The sequence below is a fragment of the Brachyhypopomus gauderio genome, chromosome 9, assembly GCF_052324685.1.
Source record: "Brachyhypopomus gauderio isolate BG-103 chromosome 9, BGAUD_0.2, whole genome shotgun sequence".
Taxonomy (NCBI): Eukaryota; Metazoa; Chordata; class Actinopteri; order Gymnotiformes; family Hypopomidae; genus Brachyhypopomus; species Brachyhypopomus gauderio.
The window spans coordinates 8,060,384-8,083,712 of NC_135219.1; the positions used below are offsets into that span (position 1 = coordinate 8,060,384).

The 23,329-nt window shown below is 41.6% G+C and overlaps 1 protein-coding gene across 6 annotated transcripts; it reads left to right on the top strand.

The window, feature by feature from the left end:
• Nucleotides 1-4,928: 4,928 nt before the first annotated feature.
• Nucleotides 4,929-22,800, top strand: gpcpd1 (glycerophosphocholine phosphodiesterase 1). 6 transcript variants are annotated; one of them, XR_013133164.1, is made up of 21 exons: nt 4,929-5,072; nt 7,786-7,848; nt 8,345-8,435; nt 8,534-8,618; nt 10,123-10,158; nt 10,284-10,359; nt 11,418-11,459; nt 11,670-11,793; nt 11,873-12,092; nt 12,344-12,506; nt 13,942-14,071; nt 14,759-14,813; nt 14,906-14,998; nt 15,227-15,304; nt 15,453-15,492; nt 15,594-15,652; nt 16,278-16,343; nt 16,435-16,571; nt 16,730-16,865; nt 18,615-18,767; nt 22,496-22,634. XR_013133164.1 is itself a non-coding variant. In XM_077016810.1 (21 exons), the coding sequence occupies exons 1-21, from the start codon at nt 5,012-5,014 to the stop codon at nt 22,674-22,676; spliced, it is 2,097 nt and encodes a 698-aa protein (XP_076872925.1). In that variant the 5' UTR covers nt 4,929-5,011; the 3' UTR covers nt 22,677-22,800. The 6 variants fall into 6 exon arrangements, 5 of the variants coding, with proteins under 5 accessions (XP_076872925.1, XP_076872926.1, XP_076872928.1 ...); XM_077016810.1 differs by having other exon boundaries at nt 18,607-18,767; nt 22,496-22,800; XM_077016815.1 differs by lacking the exon at nt 4,929-5,072 and adding an exon at nt 6,843-6,972 and having other exon boundaries at nt 18,607-18,767; nt 22,496-22,800.
• Nucleotides 22,801-23,329: the final 529 nt, after the last annotated feature.

The following is a 23,329-nucleotide window of genomic DNA, read 5'->3' on the forward strand; positions in this document are numbered from 1 at the left end:
TTGACCTCAAAACATGGGACTAAAAGATACACGTCTTTGAAATCTGAAGACGTTAGCATGGCACTGGCTGTCAGATGGTTATGTCCAGTGGGCAGATGCTACTGATGTTTACTAACAGATGATTACTAAAACAAATTGGATTATTGTGGTTTGTGGTTTATTCCCATTGTATTCCCACTAGTGTTAATATAATATTCTGTGACATTTTAAAAACTTTTTTCTGTGACATTTTGTGTTGGACTCATTTAGAGTAGAAATTTTGAGGAATGGCTTTAGTTGATCTTTTCATTATTGTGAATATAAAATAGTACATTTCTCACAAAAACAAGTCGGGTCCTGGAATGCAGTCTGTAGTACAATATAAAAAAACATACAACTTTAAGCGATTCAAGATTAAGTAATTGTAGAAAAGTGTTGAGACAATAATATAAATTTGTGGGGAGGACTGATATATTGACTCACTGATATACTGACTACTGACTGTAGCATCACCATAAAATGACACTGTGGATTTAGCATTCTAATCAAATCTGCAATGGATCTGTGAAATGAAAGTGATCGTTCCACAGATCTGCTGGACCGTAGGTGGATCTCCAAGTGAACTGCTCTCAGGATTCCTTGTGCTGGCACCAGTGCAGGTTTACATCAGGATTCTAGATCTTTCTAATTCGATGAACATCCATCCTCAGAGTGCCCATGTCAGTCAGTCGTGCTCACCTGTTACCATTTTTCAGAGTTTGCAGAGTTTCTTCATAATACTGAGGTTAACAATGAGGTCTGGCTGAACCTGGAGATTTAATTCAGATTGTTTTGTTAGTCCAGCAGGGCGGAGGGGGTGTGAGTTCTCTGTTATTACTGCTCTACTATCTCTGATCTGTTAGTCTCATATCCAGTGTGATATTTCACATTAGACAGGCTGTATGCATGGAAAAAAAATAACCATATGCATTGTGTGTGTGTGTGGGTGTGGGTGTGTGTATGTGTGCACGCTCATATGCATGTGACACTCTGTTTGTGTAAGGCATGTCTTTAAAAACCTCTTTTCTTCTTTGTTTCATATCATTGAAATTAGAAGGTCACACATAAAGCCCAGTCACCACAGAGCAACTCTTGATGTGCAAATAAGTCCTGCACTGTGCAACCAAGACATTTTCAAATGCAAATGATTCATGGGTGCGATCAATAAGGCCAGAGCTCTCTCAATACTCACCTGTTTTGCACAAGCATAATTGCAGTTGCTCTTTTTAGGTTTCTGTTATTTACATCAGATTCTGCGTCATAATCCCTCATGCAGTGCATAAGTATATGATCAGTTTTCTGATCAGCATTTCAAATCAGTGTTTTTGACAAGTGCAGCAAATTCAGCTGTAGGCAACTGCTTTTTTTTGCATCATGCCATCAGTTTGTTCTTTCATCACTACTGAATTACTTACTGAATCTGAAAAAATGGCTATTGCATTGGTTTGCTTCTTTCTCATCTTAGGCAACAGACAGGACTTGCCTAATATCTATCCCTGCTTTTCTGATGCCTTTGCATGGATATTTTAGAAAGCAAATATATTCTCCCCAATATCATCATAAAATAGCTACATTCAGACATGCAGCTGCTGTTAAAGTCCTCTAAAGTCACGCCATCTTGATCATCTACAGAAGCACTGCTGAAGATAGTATCTCATCAGTGGGAGACAACAGGGCAATATTAGACTTGTTAGTGTGAGCCAGACCAACATATCCTGGTCGAGCCCCTGGGATTCATTGGGTTGCAATGAAAACAATGAATTTGCTCAATAGAATCAGCAGCCAACACCCGTGTGAAGACTGGTGTAGTACTGGGACACCTTACTGCCTTATACGTCTAGAAATGGGATTACATGGATCAAATAGCAGGTCGCTGTGACCAAGTGGCTTTTAAAGGTGTCGCTTTGTACTTGAGTATTACCAAAGGATGATTCTCTGTATCTTTCTTCATTCAGAATAGAAAAAATGAGGTTTCATTGAAAAATGCTGCAAACTAAGAAAGCTTACAAAAATAGAAGGGCTCATAGTTTATTTTTGTAATTTACATGTACACTTGAACAAAGTTGGTGATTTTGAAGGACTATAGTTATGCATATAATTGGCCAATTATACCATGATATACATCATTAATATGTCGGTTGAAACACAGTCATTAACTGAAATACAAATAGTGTTGAGGGCTTAAAGCAGGGTTAGCAACAAACTCTGCTACAGAGGCGAGGTTATGGAAGAAGGTTTCATGTCACAGGTCATACACCAAGGCAAGACTGAGCACAGCAATAAGACACAATAATTCAACAGCGAGCAGATTGGAGTTTCAGGATGTGCTGTACAAGTTATTTTGAAGGAGCACAGAGAAACAGGCAATGCTGAGGACCACTAAGGACATGCTAACTTCCCTTTGAAATCAGAAGATGCCCAGCAGTGCCATCAGCTCAGAACTGGGAGCAACAAGTGGACCCAGGTGCGCCATCTACTGTTCAGAGAAGTCTGGCCTAAAGTGGTCTTCATGGAAGAATTGAGGCCAAAAGGCCAAATCTTTGACGTGGAAACAAGGCCAAACACCTTAACTATGCAAGAAAACATCGGAACTGGAGTGCAGAAAAATGGCAGGTGCTCTGGATATTTGGTTATAACTGAGGGCTGTAGAGCGCCCTCTGGTGAGAATAACGAGTGTCTGCAGGCAACAATGAAGTGTGATGGAATTTCCTTGCAAGTTTGCAGCTGCATTTCAGCAAAAGGAGTTGGGGATGTGGTCATGCACAGTGGTGTCCTCAGCGCTGAGAAACACCGGCAGATCCATATCCACCATACAGTACCATGAAGGAGGCATCTGATTAGCTGCAAATTTATTCTGCAATTGGAGAATGACCCTAAACATACAGCCAATATCAAACATACAGCCAATATCAGACAATAAGAACTGTTGTCTGGATTATTTGACCATGCTTAATTCTTTAAAAAATGCCACATTGTTTGAGAGATCAAGCACCCCGGCTGAAAGACATTGCAGCGCTGCAGTAAAATACTGAGGCAGACAGTGTCTGCCAGTCTTCAAAACAACCTGATCGGGCCTCGATATTGAATTAATCATCACAGTATCTGGCCATAGAGAAGTGGTCCTGGTTAGTGTTGCATACTGAGAGCTCACCATGACTGTCTATTACTCTGTGAAACTATGTCATCTGGTGCAGAGGTGCTGAGAAACTGAAGGATCAGACTGTGATCTCACATCAATGTATTTAATAGAAGTAGTACTTTATATAGTCTATATCCATATACCCAATGCTGAAGATTAATTCCAATTCTCTCAAAGATCAGATAATGCTATGGCTATGGCACAGCAGAATAGAACAGAGTAGAATAGAATAGAATAAAATAGAATAAAATAGAATAACTTATTTTCAGTATATAAAAGTTAATTATTAAATATTCCATAAAAGAAGCATTATGTATTTCCCTCTGGGATCAATAAAGTATTTCTGATTCTGATCAGCATCACTCTGCACTGTGGTAAACAGCTTGAAAATGGATTGAATATCACAAATATAGACATAGCCTAATTACTAGTCACACTTATCTCTCTTTATAGTGAAGAGAATGGCAGTGAAATTAAATATTTATAACACTGCAGTATCTGCAGTTCTGTTATATCTACTGACTAACATTTAATTCCAAAAGACCTTCACTCATTGGTGTCTCAGTGTTATGTGATTCAGCACTGAGACTAGGTACACCACAGAGAAAAGGTCTTGGTTAATGTTGCATACTGACAACTCAGCCTGTCTATAGCTCTGTGAAACTATTTCATCTGGTGCAGAGGTGCTGAAAAAATAATTAATATCCGGAGTGAGCCTTACCAAATATAATCAGTTTAATACAGAGGAATGCACGGATGAGCAAACAGACCGGATGAATATATGATCGCCAAAGGGCGCTTACTCTCTAATGTATAGTTAACTTGTCATAACTTGTCATAATAATGAAGTTTATTTATATTGCACTTAAATATGGAGCTGATAGACTTTTGAGAGTCCAAAGGTAGAAATATAACACTATGAATTGTCTGTATACTGACACAATGAAATATTGTATTTATTAATTATCCTGGCTATATGGAGCATGTGTAGATAAAAATCCTGATGGTTCCAGGATAGAAACGTGATGGCCTCAAGTATATGCAAGCAAAATGTACAATTTCCAACACCATAATAGGACAGTAGCGGTGCAGAGGGTGCTTTAGCACCCCCTAAAGGATAGTATGGCATTTGCATGTCCAAATCTCCCCCTCAAGCTCCCCCCAAACATGTTCCCACGGCAATGTGAGAGGAAATATAAGAGGCCTGTGTATGGAGTGAGATTACTGTCTTTAATATGAGCACGCAAAGATAAGGTGAAATCGAGCAAGTCAGACACACTGAGAACGCAAAATTAAGAAAACCGAGCAAAAACAGTGACAGCTAGAGCAAGAATTGTATGGTGTGCTCACTTCACTGTTTTCAACGCGTTTCAGGTTTTTGCTCCTTTCTAAAATTTCTGCATGCTTCATGATTACAAGAGTAAATACGTCACAGACCAAGGCTTGGTAGATGATTACCTGAACCATCGATTGCATTTTTTAACAATAAGATGGTTAGCTAAAGTGCCACAGATAAAAACCTTTACCACCCAAAGCCAATGAAACGGTGAATGGAGCCTGCTAGCTACTGTCGGATTATAAGTTTAGTGAAAGATCATCATGATGTTGATTATAAGCTTAATTAACTTTGCATCAATAAAGTAAAGGGTAAATTGTAATATTGTTCGGCAGAAAACTAGATTGTGGGGTGAATGGAAGATTACAAGAAAATTGTTGAGCTAAAAACATAGTGTGACTGGCAGAGCCCACACTCTCTTTCTGATAAGGTAGCAGGGTGAGGGCTGCTCTCAGGGAGATAAAAGACTCTGTGAGAACTTAGTTTAGTCAGAGCTGCATTTTGTGCAGATAGTTTGTATGCGCTTTTGCTGCTCTCCAGAGATCAACAAACGTTTCAAGGTTAAGAGACTGAACTCTGGTATGTTTCTCTTTTGCATCAAACAATCGTGCTGCACTACTTAATGATCCTAGGTGGATGCATCAACTGTCAAACCTAGCTGAAATTAGCAAAACATCCTAAACAAAATTTTGGATGCTGCTTCACCGTAGCTATGGCTACGTAGGTAACTAACTAGATGTAGATTTATGCAATTTTTATTAATCTAGATAGCTACATCTGGAGTCCTACAATTGTACAAGCAAATAATTTTTGTTTGTTTTGGACATTAATACCTAAGCTACATTAGCTAACTATCTGTAATTTCAGATTCACAGTGAAGTCAAAATTTGGAATGATTTTTAATCAACACATTCAATGTTTTTTTGGCTTTGGGTGGAAAATGTTTTTTATCCGTGGCACTTTAGCTATCCATGATGTCTAATTGTTTAATAAACAATCAATCAACATATGTCTCATGCATGTAAGATTGGCAGCAGTAAGCTTGAAGCATCTGTTGTACGATTTATTGGGAATTAAGTTCAATTTTGCACATGCGTAGTCCAAATCAGGTGTCTGGTTCAAATCGGGTCGTGACATGCCCACTTGCAGTTGCAATCGATGGTTCAGGCAATCATCTACCAAGCCTTGATCTGTGACGTATTTATACTTGTAATTAATAAGCGAGCAGAAATTTTAGAAGCGAGCAAAAAACTGAAACGCGCGCAGAAAATACCATTCTTGTTTCTTTGTTCTCACTGTCACTATTTTTGCTCGGTTTTCTTGATTTTGCATGCTCAGTATGTCTGACTTGCTCGATATAACCTTATCTTTGCGCTCTCAAATTAAAGGCAGTAATCTCACTCCATACCTGTGAAACCTGCCACCAAATCATTTTTAAAATAGTGACTGCTACTGGTTGTAGTATTTTAATATAGATGTACATCTTTTGCCAGTGACATCCCAAAAGGACAGTGATGTGAAATTACATTTAACCCTTCACATTCAAACACAACCTGAATAGGCAGGTTTGAAAGGTTTATTTGCTTAAATTTGGGTTTAGAGGTTTGTCAAATTATGAATTTATAAAATAAAATAATAAGGCTGTTTACTCATTCAAATGTGGATAATTGCACAATATATTTTACATACAGCTTTAATGTGCTGTGAAATAGACAAGCAAACACACCGCCAATGCTTTAGACATCCTCCTCAAATGTCATTAACACCGGCATTAGTCTCCCATATTACTAAAGCTGTTCTCATATTACCAAAACTGCTAGTCTATATTAAACTTAGTTTTAAGAGAAAATATCATAAAGTGCTATATTAAAGAGTTTAAATATAGTATGTTGTATAATAAATATGGCTAATGGGACGTAAAACAGGACAGAACATTCGCCAAACCGATTGTTAAGAACGACATGGTTATACAATTGTCGTCTTAACATTTTAAAATACATTTTGATATCTAATATCAACCCTCGACAGCTTACTTCGAGTTATGCTGTGGGCTAATTTTACACAACTCTGGTGCCAGTCTGAACCCGAGCGCCTCCAGCGTGAACCGGGGCCAATATTACGCAACTGGGCAGAAAAGTACAGCCCGTGGGAGTAGTTGGGTTAGGCAACTCCACTGCTATTAATCTAAATACAAAATTTGTACTGTGAAAAAGATTTAACTGAAAAGTCAAAAGACGACAGACAGAATAGACTTAAAAAATATTCTTATTATTAAACACTCAATTCTAAAAGTGTTCTGTATGTCCCGTTACATGCCGGGCGTTTAGGGCAGTAACAGGAGGGACTGTCTCACCAGCCCGCAGTCTTTCACCGCCCTATGACAATGAGACACAACATGGGGACAACACAGCTCAGCTAGCACTACTGGACAGTGGCCGGCTCGCTTTAGTCCGGCTATGCACGTTTAATTTCAGCTACGGTAACATTCTTCACTTTATTCCCACACCGCGCGAGTAGTTATTAGGAGTTTTGACTCATGTATAATGAACTCTGTCCGCTTGCTCGCAGGTTTACTACACAAGTCGCCGGTGAAGTGAGGTAGCCAAGTTAACTAGTCTGTACCTTAGCTGGTCTGTCAGTTAGCGAGTGTAAATTAACTGGTCTGTTAGTTAGCTTGTCTGTACATTAGTTGGTCTGTCAGTTAGCAAGTCTGTAAATTAGCTCGTCTTTTAGTTAGCTGGTTTGTTAGCTTGTCTGTACCTTAGTTGGTATGTCAGTTAGTTGGTCTGTCGGTTAGCTGGTCTGTCAGTTAGTTGGTCTGTTATAGTTAGTTGGTCTGTCAGTTAGCTGGTCTGTCGGTTAGCTAGTCGGTTAGTTGGTCTGTCGGTTAGCTGGTCTGTCAGTGTAGCAGCCACGGCTCCCTCGCGCTCTCTTAAACCGGTTGGGACCGGTTTGGACAGCTAGCTAGAATGTCGTTAGGCTCCTTTGCGCCCACGGTCACAGTAACCCAAGTGCTGCTCTCTTAAATTCGCCCACAGAGAAATGTCGGCGTCGCCCTCACTGAACACTCTGCGTGGCGGGTTCACAGTAAGGGTAGGTCGTTTACCAGATGTCGTTGATCTCCCCCGCTACTCTAAATTAACGTGTATCTTAACCCAACCTAAGCTAAGCTAGGCTACGCTAGATGTCGGAAGAGAGCCCGAGCACAGCTAGACAGGCAGCCGTGTTTTCATCCTAGCGAGCCGGTTCTTCACGTTATCTGGCGTTAAATAACGCTGTTTCTTTCATGTAGTGTCGCTGACAACCATGGATAACATTAAAGTGACGCTTGCTATACGAGGAACTACATCCATTGGTGAGTAAATCTGGTAAAATTGTATGTTGGGACTCAGTTCGTCCTTACAACCGTCTTGCACGCCAGTGAAACACTGGACCGTTAAGTAGGAGCGAATGATGGAGAGATAACTAGTGCGAGTGAAAGTACAGCCGGTTCTTCATTCTTCCTCCTGCTCTGAACACAGTCCCAGTTCACAGTTAAAGTTAGCGAAGCCCCCTGATTAAACCCAGTCTCATTTGCTGTCATCACGCCTGATGCTGTGACAACGTGACTTATTTTGTATTGGAGTCCTGCTTTTCACTCAGGCTGTGAGCTCACATCACAAGAGAGTTCAGTGTGAATTCAGTGTAAATAAATGAGTCACAATTTTTTCAGCCTGAATCAAAAGATGAAAACAGTTCAGTGTCATAGGTTGACACAGGAGATAAACAGTGGTCATAGATTATTCCAGAAAATGGCACATTTTCCACCATTTCAATGAGGATGGGGTTAAGGTTGCTGTTTTTCCTGCCAGGTGAGGTAATAGCAGTGGTTGGGGACTGTGAGACACTTGGCAACTGGTGTCACCACAAAGCTGTGCCTCTACAGGCAGCAGAGGATGATGGGTAAAAGTCTACATTCTTTCTTGCATTTTATAAAAATCAGGTTGCTTTAATTTAATGATTAATATGTTTTTAACCATATGTTTTTTGTCTAATCCAAGCACTCTGTGGAAAAAGACCATCACAGTTCCAAGAGGGTTAGAAGTCAAGTATCGCTATTTAAAGGGGTTCTTCCTGGACACTAAGGTGAGACCTTGTTCTTTTTTAGCCCATGACTGCTACTAATTTTTAACTTTTTGGCCACAGCATTAATGTACCTTTATAAATGTTTACATAAAAAAAATCTATATTTTTGTTTTGCCATTCCAAAACTTTTCAATATTGTCAGTCTTTCCTACCTTTTTATCTTGTATTGAAACTGCAGATTTTGATTTCATGATTTTTCTGAAAAGTGAGTCCTCTTTTCTAATATGTAATGTGTGCGTTTAACTGTATCTCTCTAACAGCATCATGGTTGTTTTTGAAAACACATACTTGTGTTCTAACAAGAACACATACATTTTGTCATGTCAGGTGTTATTTTTGATCTTTAGTATTGTATTCTTCATGGTATATTCTCCAATGGGTAATAGGGTATATTGCAAGTGATGTTAGTTTGCATATGAACTGAAGTATGTATGCGTTTTGAAAAACGACCACTGCTTCAGTGAAAAACAGGGCACTGTAGCATATAATTTGTTTACAATTCCTGTTTTCCTTGTAACATGATAGTGACTGATGAACTTTCCTTGCCTAAAGGCTCTAGCATTTCCTTTCCTAAAGACTTCTTAATTGAAATAGAATTTGGCATGCTCACATGCTCAGTTGAATATACAGCTTTAAACAAATGTCATAGTGCTCTAAAAGTGTCATGTCTGTTCATGTAAGCCCATTTTAATAATGTGAAAAGAATGTACAAATCACAGTGAGAGGTGATGTTAGAACTGGATTTCAAATGCAAAATCCAAATCATGTAAATAATTATACACAACATTACTGGCAAATTGCAGCTGATTGAATCCTATTTAGTTTTGTTTGGAAATTCATTTAACCTCTGTGAACACGCCAAATTCAGATTTATTTAAAATATGCTGCTATCTTAATTGTCCAGCTTTTTCCTTAGATGGCAAACACTTAACACAAGATCTATATTTGCTTCTTCTCTGTGAAGTAAATTTCATTTAGAGACTGTTTATCCCTAAACTTTTTCATTCATGAAACATGTTCTTAGTAGCATAATCGATGATTGCAGGTATATTTTTTAACAAGGTGGTGCTGTTTGGGTTTTTGTGGTTCATTGTTAGTGAAACAGGGCGGTGTGCTTATGAAACTGGTATTATTTTAGCTGATATGATTGTAATTCGTGGTTAATAGAGCTTGTGGAGTTGGGTACATATTAAGGTATATAGCTGTCTCAGTGAGCATGCCTGTCTTGAGAGCAGGTCTACTTCCAGCTAGTCCGGCTAAATGGCATCACAAATCTTTTCAACTATTTCTCAGAAAGAGTATATACAAAAAGTTGGATTTCCTGCTAATTATTACTACTATTTTGAATCTTCTTTCCATTTTGTAACAGCTTAATTTCAGACATTTTAATCAAGGGTCATTGTTAAGTATTGTAGTTTTTAGATTTTTAGGATGCAGCAGAGCTGATTTATGCTTAGCTTGTGATGCCAATGTATTTGTTTTGACTAACAAATCCACTTTTCAGATATCTTCCAACTGTGACTGTCTGGCTGAGAGAGTGGTGAATATACCAAATTACTTGTTTTGGCGTATGACTTTGGTTGCGATTGTAAATAAAATTGTAAATAAATACACCCCCCCTCCCCCCAAACAATCTTAACACCATTTTAAACATTGGAATTACAGAATGCAGGTGGTCCATGTCAAGTCATAGTCAATAAATGGGAGACCCATCAGCAGCCTCGATCATTGAGCCCCTCAGGTATCTGAACCCAGAATAGCGCTGAATATACAGCAGGCCCACAACCCCCCACAGTCTTATTCACTCACTACACAGTAGTCATAACCACTCAGTTGTCAGATTGGCTCAGTTCACCAGTTAAGCTGAAGCTGTTTATTTTCTTTTTGTTCTCCGGGCAGAAAAAAATTGACTTTCTATAGTTTTGAGGGATCAGTACAAAGAAGCTGTAGCATCCATTTTGTGGTCATCTCCTTTGGTCAGACAGTGATGTCATGGTAGTAGGATTACTGGGCTGTTTGCATGAGCATCTGAGTTTAGCTATCCTTTAGCTATATTAGTCTAGCTATCCTTTTAGTTATATTAGTTTAACTATCCTTTAGCTATGTTAGTTTATCTAACCTTTAGCTATATTAGTTTATCTATCCTTTAGATATATTAGCTATCCTTTAGAATTTTAATATTGGAAGGAATTAATGATATATATTTTCATTTTGTTTTTAGTTTTTTTTCTTTTTTCATAGTTTTGTTAGTTTATTTTTCATCCATTTCTTTGCTGTTTATTTTGGTGGTATATTCTGCTAAAGGTAGGCTCATGCTGTTCTTTGATGAACCGCATGCTAGAGTTTCTTCAAGCTGTTCTCCATCTGCACCATCTAATCATTAATCTTGGTACCTTTATTAACACGTACTACTCTGGATCTTTTGAAAAATGCATTTAGAATAACTTTGCAAGCAGAAGCTTTACGTTTTAACCCACATAACATGTACATACAGTATCAGAGCAGTATTGAGTAAGCTAGTGTATAGTGTTGTTTGATGCTCGGAGAAAGTGCAAATCTTAGGAGGCATAGCTATGATAGAGCATTCATCATCATATAATGCATCATTTCTGTGTTTGCAGATTAACTGTCATTGAGATATGTTTCTTAATCTTCCATTGAAATGAAATGTTAAATACATCCACACAACAAATCCGTAAAACTAAAAGGTGTGTGGTGTTGCTCTGTACTGGTGAACGCTCATTTGTAAATGTGCAGTGTAGACATGGGAACAATAATAACACTACTTCTGTCTTACAGAGGCTGACCTTGACATCACTGATGGGCAGTTTGGGGTCCATGGTAAGTTCTTAAATAAACGTTAAACAGCAAAGTTTTTTTTTCTTGCTTGGCTCTTTTTTTTTTCTTTCATTTTGCATGGCCACTATTTGGTTTTAGAAAACAGATCAGTGAGTGCAGTTTTTCACTCTTGAACAAAATTGTTTGTTACAGTTTTTTTATGGGCCCTGCCTTTATTATCTAAAGTATTTAACTACATCCATTGCCATGCAGATGGAGTTGAAAGTGTGGACTCTGGCTGGCTGACATGTCAGACAGAAATCCGACTACGTCTCCATTACTCTGAGAAGCCTCCAGTGAATATAACCAAAAAGAAATTCAAGAACTCTCGCTTCAGGTATTGATTCTTTCACAGAGATAAAGTCTTGGATACATTTAGTCAAAGTGGTTACATTTAATCTATGAACTGCTCATAGATTGAAGTTAATGCTGGAGGAGGAGGATGACGAGGAGAGTACTTCCTCCTGGCACAAGATGACCACCACGCTAGAGATCAGTATGATCAATGATGCTGGGTATAAGTCTCGCCACTCACAGCCAGAATGTGGCTATGCCCTGGGGCCCGCGAAGTGGACAGAGTACAGCATCCACACCATGGACCCTGACAACCTGGAGCTCATCTTTGAGTTCTTTGAGGTATGTGTTGCCATCTCACACTACTCTTCTGCAGCCTTCTGTGCTCTACGTTTTATCACTTTATCTGTCACTCTATCACTTTTTTGTGCCGGATGTATCACTTCTGACAAAGAGAAACAGGGGTGTGTCTTAGGGAAAGACTTGCCTAAAGGTGCTTATATGGAATTGCTGGGTGAAGGTCACATACAGGTGCTTATCAGATGTTATCAGGCGTGCTGTTATGTGACTCGTGACTCATTTTTATCTTTTAGGAGGACTTGAGTGAGAAGGTTGTTCAGGGTGATGTTCACCCAGGTCATGTTGGTGCTGCCTGCCTCCTGTCTTCCACCTTCGTGGAGAACGGCAAAGACAATGGCATTGTCACTCTCCCCATCATGAGCAGAAACTCTAGACAGACCATCGGAAAAGTCAGAGGTACGTTCAGCAAGTAAACGGCATCCTTCAAATTGAAGTGAATCATGCACGGTCACAACACAATGATGGTATATCTTGTTGTAACACACTAAGTGTCAAATGTGGCTTGGTTGATTTAGCTAAGGAATCAAGTACACATGCAAGGTTTAGGCTTGCCGTGGTCTTTGGGCAGGGCTGTTGAGGAACACTGTCCTACATCCTGAACTCTATACATTCTATATGTTTGCCCAGTGGATGTATTTTACTATAGATTTTTCCTCCAGACACAGCCTGCTGTAAATAGTTACAGGCATGTTCAATTAGGCATACAAAAATTGCTGTATGTAAATGCGATGTGGTGGTGGTGCTACATTAGCTGGAGTCATTATTTCAAAAACGAGCAACCTTGTGATATTGTTTTGTGGAACGGTATGGAGAGAATACAGAGAATAGTGTAATCAAGGTAAAACATCCAGCTGAAGATCCTGTGGGCGTAACCAACTGAGCAACAGGCGGAACAAAGTCAAACATATTGCAGTTGAATACAATACTGGTGCTCCAACCCATGTGGCTGAGTGTAGAGCTCATTGTTCCTTAGCATGGATGGACTATAATGGCAAACAGCTCAGTTCAGTTGCCTTTACTGTCTTAAGGGAAACCTCAGCAAGACCCCAGTGGGAAATTGCAACGCAATGGGCACCATGCAATGGATAAACATGGCCTGGTGAAATCAGTTGTGCTGCATGATACTGATGGGAGGGTCAAGATTTGTTGTAGACAGTATGAATGGAAGAGCCCTTCCTGCCAGGTATCAATAGTTCAGAGTTATGGTGTGTGGGGAATATTTTCTTGGCACACAAGAAAATGGATTATCTGATACATATGGATGGACGTTTGGCCTTACCTAAGCATTGTTGTTGACCAAGTTCTTCCCTTCATGGCGGCTGTTTACCCAGTGGCAGAAGGAGACTCTCAGCAGGAGAGTGCACACAAGGGTTCTCAAGTCATGGATTGGTTCCAGGAACATGACAGGACGTTGTCCTTGCCTCCCTGGCCTTCACAGTCACCAGATCGTAATCCTAACGAGAATCTCTGGAAGGATCTAGAACAGCCTGTTCAGGGCATCTCAGTACCTCCCATCTGATTCGTAGCAGCTGCAAAAAGCTTTCACATCCACATGGACCAAGATTCCTGCAGAACGATTTCAACACCTAGTGGAATATATGCCATGACCAACTGCAGAGGTTTTTGCAGGCCAATGGATGTCTGATGCTTCTAGATGGGCATCTCTACTATGTGTAATTTCATTGTGTTCACTGTTTTTCTAAAATGTAAAAAAGAGCCATAAAAATAAACAGTAGGTGTATCGAAACGTGTGTGGTACTCTACGTTGTGTGGTGCTTTGGAGGGGTTTTGTGTTGCTGAATAAGAACTCTGTACATGTGTTTGTGTTCAGTGGATTTCCTGGTGATCCGGCCCATCCAGAGCTTCCAGTGCGACATGCGACAGTCCTTCACCAAGTACTGGCAGAAGGGAAGTTCTCTGGATGTGGGTCACCGCGGAGCCGGAAGCTCACACGTTGCCAAGTGAGTCTGAACCTCATGAACTCGGCCTCCGACCCAGCCTGCTCCGCGTGGTCCTAAAGAGCTCCAGTTCAGATAATGTGAACATGGAAAAGAGGAGCTGACCATGGAGTAGTTATAGCAAAGAGACACGCAGTTAGTAGTTAACAAAGTTTTGTTCGTAGTGTTATTATACTATGCTGTAATAAGCTGTTTATTACTACAGCTTTTGTCTTTTTTATGTATGTATAGAACCATCATTTAATTTTGATACTGATTAAAAGATTTAAAACCATTTTTTTAATTTTGGATGTTGAGCTTGGTGGTTGAGCTGAGAACGTGGGAAAAGTCGGGCTGATTTTACTGAATGTACTTCATACATATTTCCATCGTGACCTCAAGCCTCCTTAGCATTCAACGCATTTTGTCAATAGACAAGATGTCAGTTTTGTAGTACGCAAATGGCAAAGGTCAGTTTGATTATAAGTTCAGCGTGGTCATGCGTGAACCCTGTGAGTGCCCCAGTGAACTCGTCCACTGCAGCTGAAGTGCCTCAGTTGATTGGTCAGCAGGAGGGTCCTCACTGTACTGAGAACTCGCCTTCGTAGAGGAAGTGAAATATGAGCAAGGTCTGAGATTTCATCTGAATGTATCAAAGCTAAGTGCAGTGTTCTGACTAAATAACATGTCCCTGTTTTTTCTGTGTTTCAGACATCACAAGATCAGGGAAAACACAATTGCCTCATTTCTAAGCGCTGCCAATTACGTAAGAGCAGATTATGAAAATCACTTGCATGCATCTGTGTAATTCGTGTTTGAGTGGAAATGATGTCTACGGTGCACTGTTTGTGGTTGCAGGGAGCTGCGTATGTTGAATTTGATGTGCATCTCTCAAAAGACTTGGTGCCAATCGTGTATCATGATCTCACATGCTGTATTTCCACTAAGAAGGTGACAGACTTTATTTTTGCAATAATCGTACCTTCTTGATCTGAGCGCTTTGTTGTTTTTTGGCTAATTGGTTGACTTGTAGGTTTTACTTCAGCGTTGTTTGTTGGTTCATGTTTGTTTTGACCTCCTGGAGATGAAGCCAGTATGAGTTATTTTAAGGGTGTTATAAACAGTAATGAATGTGCTGATGTGCCTCACCCCCCATGTTTCCTGGAACTTCACCTTCAGAAAAATGACAAGGATTCTATGGTGCTGTTTGAAGTTCCTGTCAAGGATTTGACCTTTGACCAGCTTCAGCTTCTTAAGGTAAATATTTAATCTCCGAGGATTAATTAGGCTCTTTCATTAGGGTGGAACAGTAATAAAAACGTGGCATTCATGTTAAACATGACACTTGGGGAGCATGACATGATGGCTAAACATGATTTTGTTTTGTTGTTTGTCCCTGTCACAGCTAGACCACACGACAGCTATGAAAGTGCATGATCACAAAGGTACAGCATGTCCCTTCCACCCCACTCATGGTTTAACAGTGTTTAGTGTGTACAGGCCACATCTCTAATTACATGTGGCTGATGTGTGCATTCTTCCTCAGACTTGATAGATGAGGAAGACTATATAGATGAAGACCAACCCTTTCCATCACTTTCTCAGGTATTCAGCAAAAAACCAAACCTGTTTGCCATTGTACATACCCTCACCACCACCACCACCACCACAACCCCCCTCACCACCACCACAACCCCCCTCACCACCACCACCACCACCACAACCCCCCTCACCACCACCACCACCACCACAACCCCCCTCACCACCACCACCACAACCCCCCTCACCACCACCACCACAACCCCCCTCACCACCACCACCACCACAACCCCCCTCACCACCACCACCACAACCCCCCTCACCACCACCACCACCACCAAAACCCCCCTCACCACCACCACCACCACAACCCCCCTCACCACCACCACCACCACAACCCCCCTCACCACCACCACCACAACCCCCCTCACCACCACCACCACCACAACCCCCCTCACCACCACCACCACAACCCCCCTCACCACCACCACCACCACCACAACCCCCCTCACCACCACCACCACCACCACCACAACCCCCCTCACCACCACCACAACCCCCCTCACCACCACCACCACCACAACCCCCCTCACCACCACCACCACCACCACCACCAGACAGGTGCTCCTGATGCACTTCTTGGAAAGCTATTTGAAACTTGTAACAATTGTAATTGATGTTTTTGTTCTAGATCTTTCAGGCTGTTCCAGATTACGTGGGATTTAATATAGAGCTGAAATGGATATCCCAGATGAAGGTTGGCCTTCCTCGTGCAGACATGGTGCCTGGACAGTGAATCATCACCATTTGCGTCACACGTCCGTCATGTTCTCTCTCTCCTGCACTAGGATGGCTCCTGGGACGCAAACCTGTCCACTTACTTCAACATGAACCAGTTCCTAGACGTCATTCTCACATGTGTGCTCCAGAATGCTGGGAAGAGACGGATCGTGTTCTCTTGTTTTGATCCTGATGTGTGTGCAATGTAAGAAGCCACGTTAACAGAAAGCACCCACATGCGCTACCATACTACGTTTTGAAACTACTTAACCTATTTAGTAAAGATAAAATCATCAGCCATGAATAAAAATAAAGCTGTGTACCTTTTTATCAAGGGTGTGTTTCCTGTCTGTGGTGTTGTAGGGTGCGGAGGAAACAGAACATATACCCCATACTGTTCCTGACTCAGGGTGTGTCTGACATCTACCCAGAACTGATGGATATCCGTTGTAAGACCACACAGATTGCCATGAGCTTTGCTCAGAGTGAAGACATCCTGGTGAGTGACGCCGGCGGAGACCTGTGGTGCAGCGCCGTGGTGCTCACTACACTGCAGCACACCTCTGCACACTCACTGTAGCACACCTCTCACACTCACACTGTAGCACACCTCTCACACTCACACTGTAGCACACCACTCACACTCACACTGTAGCACACCTCTGCACATGCACACTCACACTGTAGCACACCTTTGCACACGCACACTCACTGTAGCACACCTCTCACACTCACACTGTAGCACACCTCTGCACATGAACACTCACTATAGCACACCTCTCACACTCACACTGTAGCACACCTCTGCACACGCACACTCACTGTAGCACACCTCTCACACTCACACTGTAGCACACCTCTGCACACACACTCACTGTAGCACACCTCTCACACTCACACTGTAGCACACCTCTGCACACGCACACTCACTGTAGCACACCTCTCACACTCACACTGTAGCACACCTCTACACACGCACACTCACTGTAGCACACCTCACACTCACACTGTAGCACACCTCTGCACACACACACTCACTGTAGCACACCTCTGCACACGCACACTCACTGTAGCACACCTCTCACACTGTAGCACACCTCTGCACATGCACACTCACTGTAGCACACCTCTCACACTCACACTCACTGTAGCACACCTCTCACACTGTAGCACACCTCTGCACACTCACACTCACTGTAGCACACCTCTCACACTCACACTGTAGCACAACTCTCACACTCACACTGTAGCACACCTCTGCACACGCACACTCACTGTAGCACACCTCTCACACTCACACTGTAGCACACCTCTGCACATGCACACTCACTGTAGCACACCTCTCACACTCACACTGTAGCACACCTCTGCACATGCACACTCACTGTAGCACACCACTCACACTCACTGTAGCACACCTCTCACACTCACACTCACTGTAGCACACCTCTCACACTGTAGCACACCTCTGCACACTCACACTCACTGTAGCACACCTCTCACACTCACACTGTAGCACAACTCTCACACTCACACTGTAGCACACCTCTGCACACGCACACTCACTGTAGCACACCTCTCACACTCACACTGTAGCACACCTCTGCACATGCACACTCACTGTAGCACACCACTCACACTCACTGTAACACATCTCTCACACTGTAGCACACCTCTGCACACGCACACTCACTGTAGCACACCTCTCACACTCACACTCACACTGTAGCACACCTGCACACTCACACTCACACTGCAGCACACCTCTGCACACTCACTGCAGCACACCTCTGCACACTCACTGTAGCACACCTCTCACACTCACACTGTAGCACACCTCTTCATACTCACACTGCAGCACACTTCTGCACACTCACATTCACACTAGCACACCTCTCACACTCACACCTCTGCACACTCACACTCGTGACTGCCACATACTCAGCTGCACATTTGTCCATCATGTGACATGTGACCCAACACCATGTGTCTGGGCTGTAGGACAGCCTAAGACTTTTTGTCACCATACTGACAATATCTGAAAGGTCCTGCTTATTTTGGGTTTTCATGCAGACTCTTAGTTGTTCGGCTCAGCTGTAACACAAGTGAAGCGTTTGAGAGTTGAAAAAATATGAAATTATTTTTTTCATGTATTTCAAGGGAAACAAAATCTGGGAATGCATGGAAACATTTCTAAAGCGACATGGGTGAAAGGAACTTGACCTTGTTCCTGTTCACAGGGCATCAGCGCGCACACAGAGGACCTGCTGCGTAACATGGACTACATTAAGGAGGCCCAGTCCAAAGGCCTGGTGGTCTTCTGCTGGGGGGATGACAACAATGACCACGACAACAGACAGAAGCTCAGGGAACATGGCATCAATGGCCTCATCTATGACAGGTCAGCTGACCAGGACTCTGTGTTACATTTTGCATGATCTAGAATGTATACTGACTTGTACCCATGCTATAAGGACATGGGTTAAAGTTCTCCGTCACTACGACGGATTTCCGTCATTTGATTTTTTTGGGGAAAAAATCCGTCAAATCATAATAAACAACACACGCGCGTGCTATCTGTTTTGTGGCCGAAATATGATTCTCACTGGCGCTCATCAGCGCTGGATGGATGACGGCGGTGTCATTTGATTGACTTGCGGTTCATTCCGCCTTCAGATTTGCGGATGTTACGTAGAAAAGTTTTTACCCCCCTCCTGCCTGGCGTGATCGTAGCGCGCGACTCTGTACACCTGCGCGAACGGCGGAGGCTACTTGCTGCGTCACATTCTTTTTGCAGTGTAGTCCGAAGCAATATGTGGTAGTATAAAGAAACACCCCTCAAAACAGGGGAATTAACATTTACCTGACCAATTGTAATGTTGCATTAGTGCTGGAATTTAGGCTAAAGTACTTTAAAATGCTTGAAAATGTAACTACTTCGTTTCACAACAAATATCTGTCTGACTGAACAATTCTCTTGTATTACGTTAACAAATACGAGCCTCTTGTAATTCCAGGACGAAACATGAGAGAACGTGAAGACGTTAAGATTGGGCGTTTTGAAAATAAATCACATTAAATAATGTGATAAAAAGCCAATTATTTCGAGTCATTTCGAGTATATGTATAAATATTTAACTTAAATTTAACGTTGAGAACGCGTTGAAATGGACCTTGAAAGTGACGTACAAGTGCTTTAATTCCACCTTATAAAGGTGTATGAACCCGGCAAACATGACTTGGTTCACTGCGCTGAAGCGCTGTGCGCGCGAAGTTACAAAACTGCGAGGCTCTCGCGCACGGGTGGAGCCACCGCGATTACGTCATTTTCGGCGTGCCCCTCGCGCTGCTCACGCCACTCGTGCTGCGTCAAGTATAAAGGCTTAAACCAGGCTTAACATGGATGGTGTTGTTCTGTTTGTATTTAAAAGCTCTATCCAGTGGTGTTAATTTTTTGTAACATACCTACTTAAAGCATGTAATCTTACGGCTTATGTTTTTGCGATGGTGAATCTGATAAAAACAAGAGAGCTTCATACCTCTCACCAGGATTCACTAAATTTGACTTGATCTTTAAATAATTTTCTGGAAGAGGACCCCCAGATAACTCCATTATATAAACATTTATGTACATTTATTGCTCAGGTGTTCATTCTCTCTTCTCTCCTTACACAGGCTGTTTAGATAAATATACTTTATAAATGTGTTTATTGTGTAGAATTAGGCAAAAGAGGCCGTGTCCCAACTACACTACATTTTCAGTAATTGCTGGCATTGTCTTTAGCCAGGAAAAAATTTTCAGTCAAATGAAAATTTCTTGCTTTAACCCATGTAAAAGGGTCACAGGGTGCGTTTTGTGGTTTATATTTTCCTTCATTTATTTATTTACGGAACACGTCCTTGAGTAATCACAGCCTCAGTGGCAGATGTGGCATTTTCAGTTCCTGTAGATCTTTGCTCTGATTGGTCAGGTCTGATCAGGAAGCAGAATATGAGCCAGTGGCTGTGGCACTCCCACATTCCCCATCGGCCCTGCCACCCAGAGTAAAGGCTAATGGGATCAGTGCTGTTCTACACTTATGCAACACGGTGTGTGTGTGTGTGTGTGTGTGTGTGTGTGTGTGTGTGTGTATGTGTGTGTGTGTGTGTGCGTGCGTGCGTGCGTGCGTGCGTGCGTGCGTGCGTGCGTGCGTGTGTTCCTTTTCTGTGGGTTTCACTTTTGTCTTTCTCTCCCACTATCTCACTGTTCTGGATCTGTACCCATATTCTGTCATAGTCATCATTATGTGAAGGTCCTCTTTTATCTAGAACTCACTGTCCTGTAGTAGTCATGGATTTGATATCCTGCTATCAATTTATGGTAAACTGTTCAGGGAAGACTCACAAAAGCTTCAGTCATTATTGCTTTTTGCTGTAATTTGTAGAATCCTTTTTTTCTCTAGTAATCATGTTGATTTTACTCAGGTTTTCCTTATTGAGCTTCTTAAACACAAAGGATTTTTAGGAAGAAGAAATTTTAGAAAGATTTTAGGAACTTGTTTTATGCTTTATCGTTGAGGGGCAGTAGTAAAATTATAGCTAAAATAATTTGTTATACTTTTTACACACATTACCCCTTTAGTGTCTCGATCTCTCAAACCCTAATATCTCTGTGGTCATAACTTTGCCTCTTTTTTTCAGAATTTGTGAATGCTTGGTGCCAAATATCAGTGTCTCAGCTACCTCTGACTCCAGTAATGTGTGCCAAGTTCTGCATTGTGTTTGGTTTAGTTCCTGATCGCTGCCTGAACATGCACGGATGTCCCAGCATTATACAGCTTTGACCCCAGCAGGGTTTCTTTATACTCAACCACAAAGGGTTTTTTTATATAAAGTGTTTTGCATGGTTGATTTTAGTCTCTAAACTTTCATCGGTAGCCTTTTATTTTGTGAGCGAATGGCTGCTTTGGCTTCTTATTGAGCATGGCCTTGAAATGTATTTTCTCAAGCTAAAGTCTCATTCCTGGATTAGCCTATAACTGGGCTTTGCTCCTATAGCTGGACTTTGTTCCTATAGCTGGGCTTTGCTCCTATAGCTGGGCTTTGCTCCTATAGCTGGACTTTGCTACTATAGCTGGACTTTGCTACTATAGTTGGGCTTTGCTCCTATAGTTGGGCTTTGCCCCTACAGTTGGGCTTTGCTCCTATAGTTGGGCTTTGCTCCTATAGTTGGGCTTTGCTACTATAGTTAGGCTTTGCTACTATAGTTAGGCTTTGCTCCTATAGCTGGGCTTTGCTCCTATAGATGGGCTTTGCTCCTATAGATGGGCTTTGCTCCTATAGTTGGGCTTTGCTCCTATAGTTGGGCTTTGCTCCTATAGATGGGCTTTGCTCCTATAGCTGGGCTTTGCTCCTATAGATGGGCTTTGCTCCTATAGATGGGCTTTGCTCCTATAGTTGGGCTTTGCTCCTATAGTTGGGCTTTGCTCCTATAGATGGGCTATGTCTTATTACACCCCTTTGCCATTGTGTAACCCTGGTGGTTAAACCTGTAATTGAACTAGAATGCAGATTTTCTCATACAAAGTCTTTTAACTGTAAGCACCATATTTACATACACCAGTTTATGATGTATGAAATCACTGCTTTCTAATGTGGAAAGTACAGCTTTCTAATGTGATTAGACTTCCATGACTAATGCATTCCTTATTGTCTCAGTAAAGTGTACAGGGTGTTTTTTCCTTTTATGATGGTCATACTTACAAAGGAAATGCATAGAACATGTAGAGGGTCATGGAGCTATTGATAAAGCACACAGTATCAAAGTAGATAGAACATTTAACAGAATTATTTGGCAGAATGTTATTCTATTTCTATCTGCTTCTGCATTTGTGGTTGTTGCATGAATGTAAGCATTTACATTCAAAAGGAGACACACAACAATAATGACGCTACAACACAAATGTTTAAATGCAGCCGCTACTATTTCAGTTAAAACTTTTGTATGATTCCCTCCCTCACTAGCTTGCCCATGATTTTTTTCCATTAGCTTATTCCCCAGTAAATGAAGAAAGACTTTGAGAGTTTCATATTTGTGTTTGTGAGCAGCCGGCATCTGAAATCACAGGTTTCTTTCCCTCTCTGCCTTAGAATCGGTGAGGACCAGATTGACCAGCCCAACATCTTCAATGTAGAGAAGGAGGTGATCCCAGAGGAGACGCTGAAGAGTTGTGCCTGTTCCACATACAGCATCCCCTGCTCCTCAGTGCCCTGCTCTGCCAAGGCCCGGGACTGCAAGGGCGGATCCAACTCCTGCCTCAACTCTTCCTGAGACCACCACTTGCAAGCCGCTGTCTCACAACCGTTTGCCAACCTTTCGCCAACCTTTCCATGAAACTGCACAAACCATACACACACACTCCTCATCACTGGTTGTTAATTTTTAAAAAATATATTTATATATAAGCAATGTTTCGGCTAAAGGAAGACGCATATAATGAATGGCATAAGCTTTAAAAGTTTGACAAGGTAAAAAGACATTCATAAATGTAATAAATGTGATCTACTTAGGCATTCATATGCGAATTTTCAGCTACATTTAGGCTGATGGATTGTATATTTAAGTGCTTTAAATTGTGTATAGCAACTGATTTTTTCTTTGCTGCCATAATTAATCATATTTAATCTTAAACATCTGTTTTCTTCTTCATTTCCATAATTTAATGATTTCCTTTTAGCTCTTGTCTTATAAGTTCTTGAAAGACATGGGTAGCCATGTACCCTGTTTGAATGCAGATCAATGCAATGAGATTAAATGTTGACCTACTGTCTTATCACATCCTAAGTAAAAAGTAAATAAGAAGCTAAATATTGGGTCTGAACCCTGTAGCTGCTACACAGTCCAGAACATGCACTGGGACGTACTGTGTTGAGTGATTGTAATGCTTCTGTACACTGCAAGCCTGTATTTGTGATGTGTATGTC

What these genes read in the sequence shown, in the direction of transcription:
- gpcpd1 (XM_077016810.1), top strand. Translation starts at nt 5,012, where the DNA reads ATGCGCTTTTGCTGCTCTCCAGAGATCAACAAACGTTTCAAGGTTAAG. An exon ending in ACTGTCTGGCTGAGAGAGTG is followed by an intron (nt 10,159 to 10,283) that starts GTGAATATACCA and finishes TTGGAATTACAG; the next exon opens with AATGCAGGTGGTCCATGTCA. An exon ending in GCTGTATTTCCACTAAGAAG is followed by an intron (nt 14,999 to 15,226) that starts GTGACAGACTTT and finishes CTTCACCTTCAG; the next exon opens with AAAAATGACAAGGATTCTAT.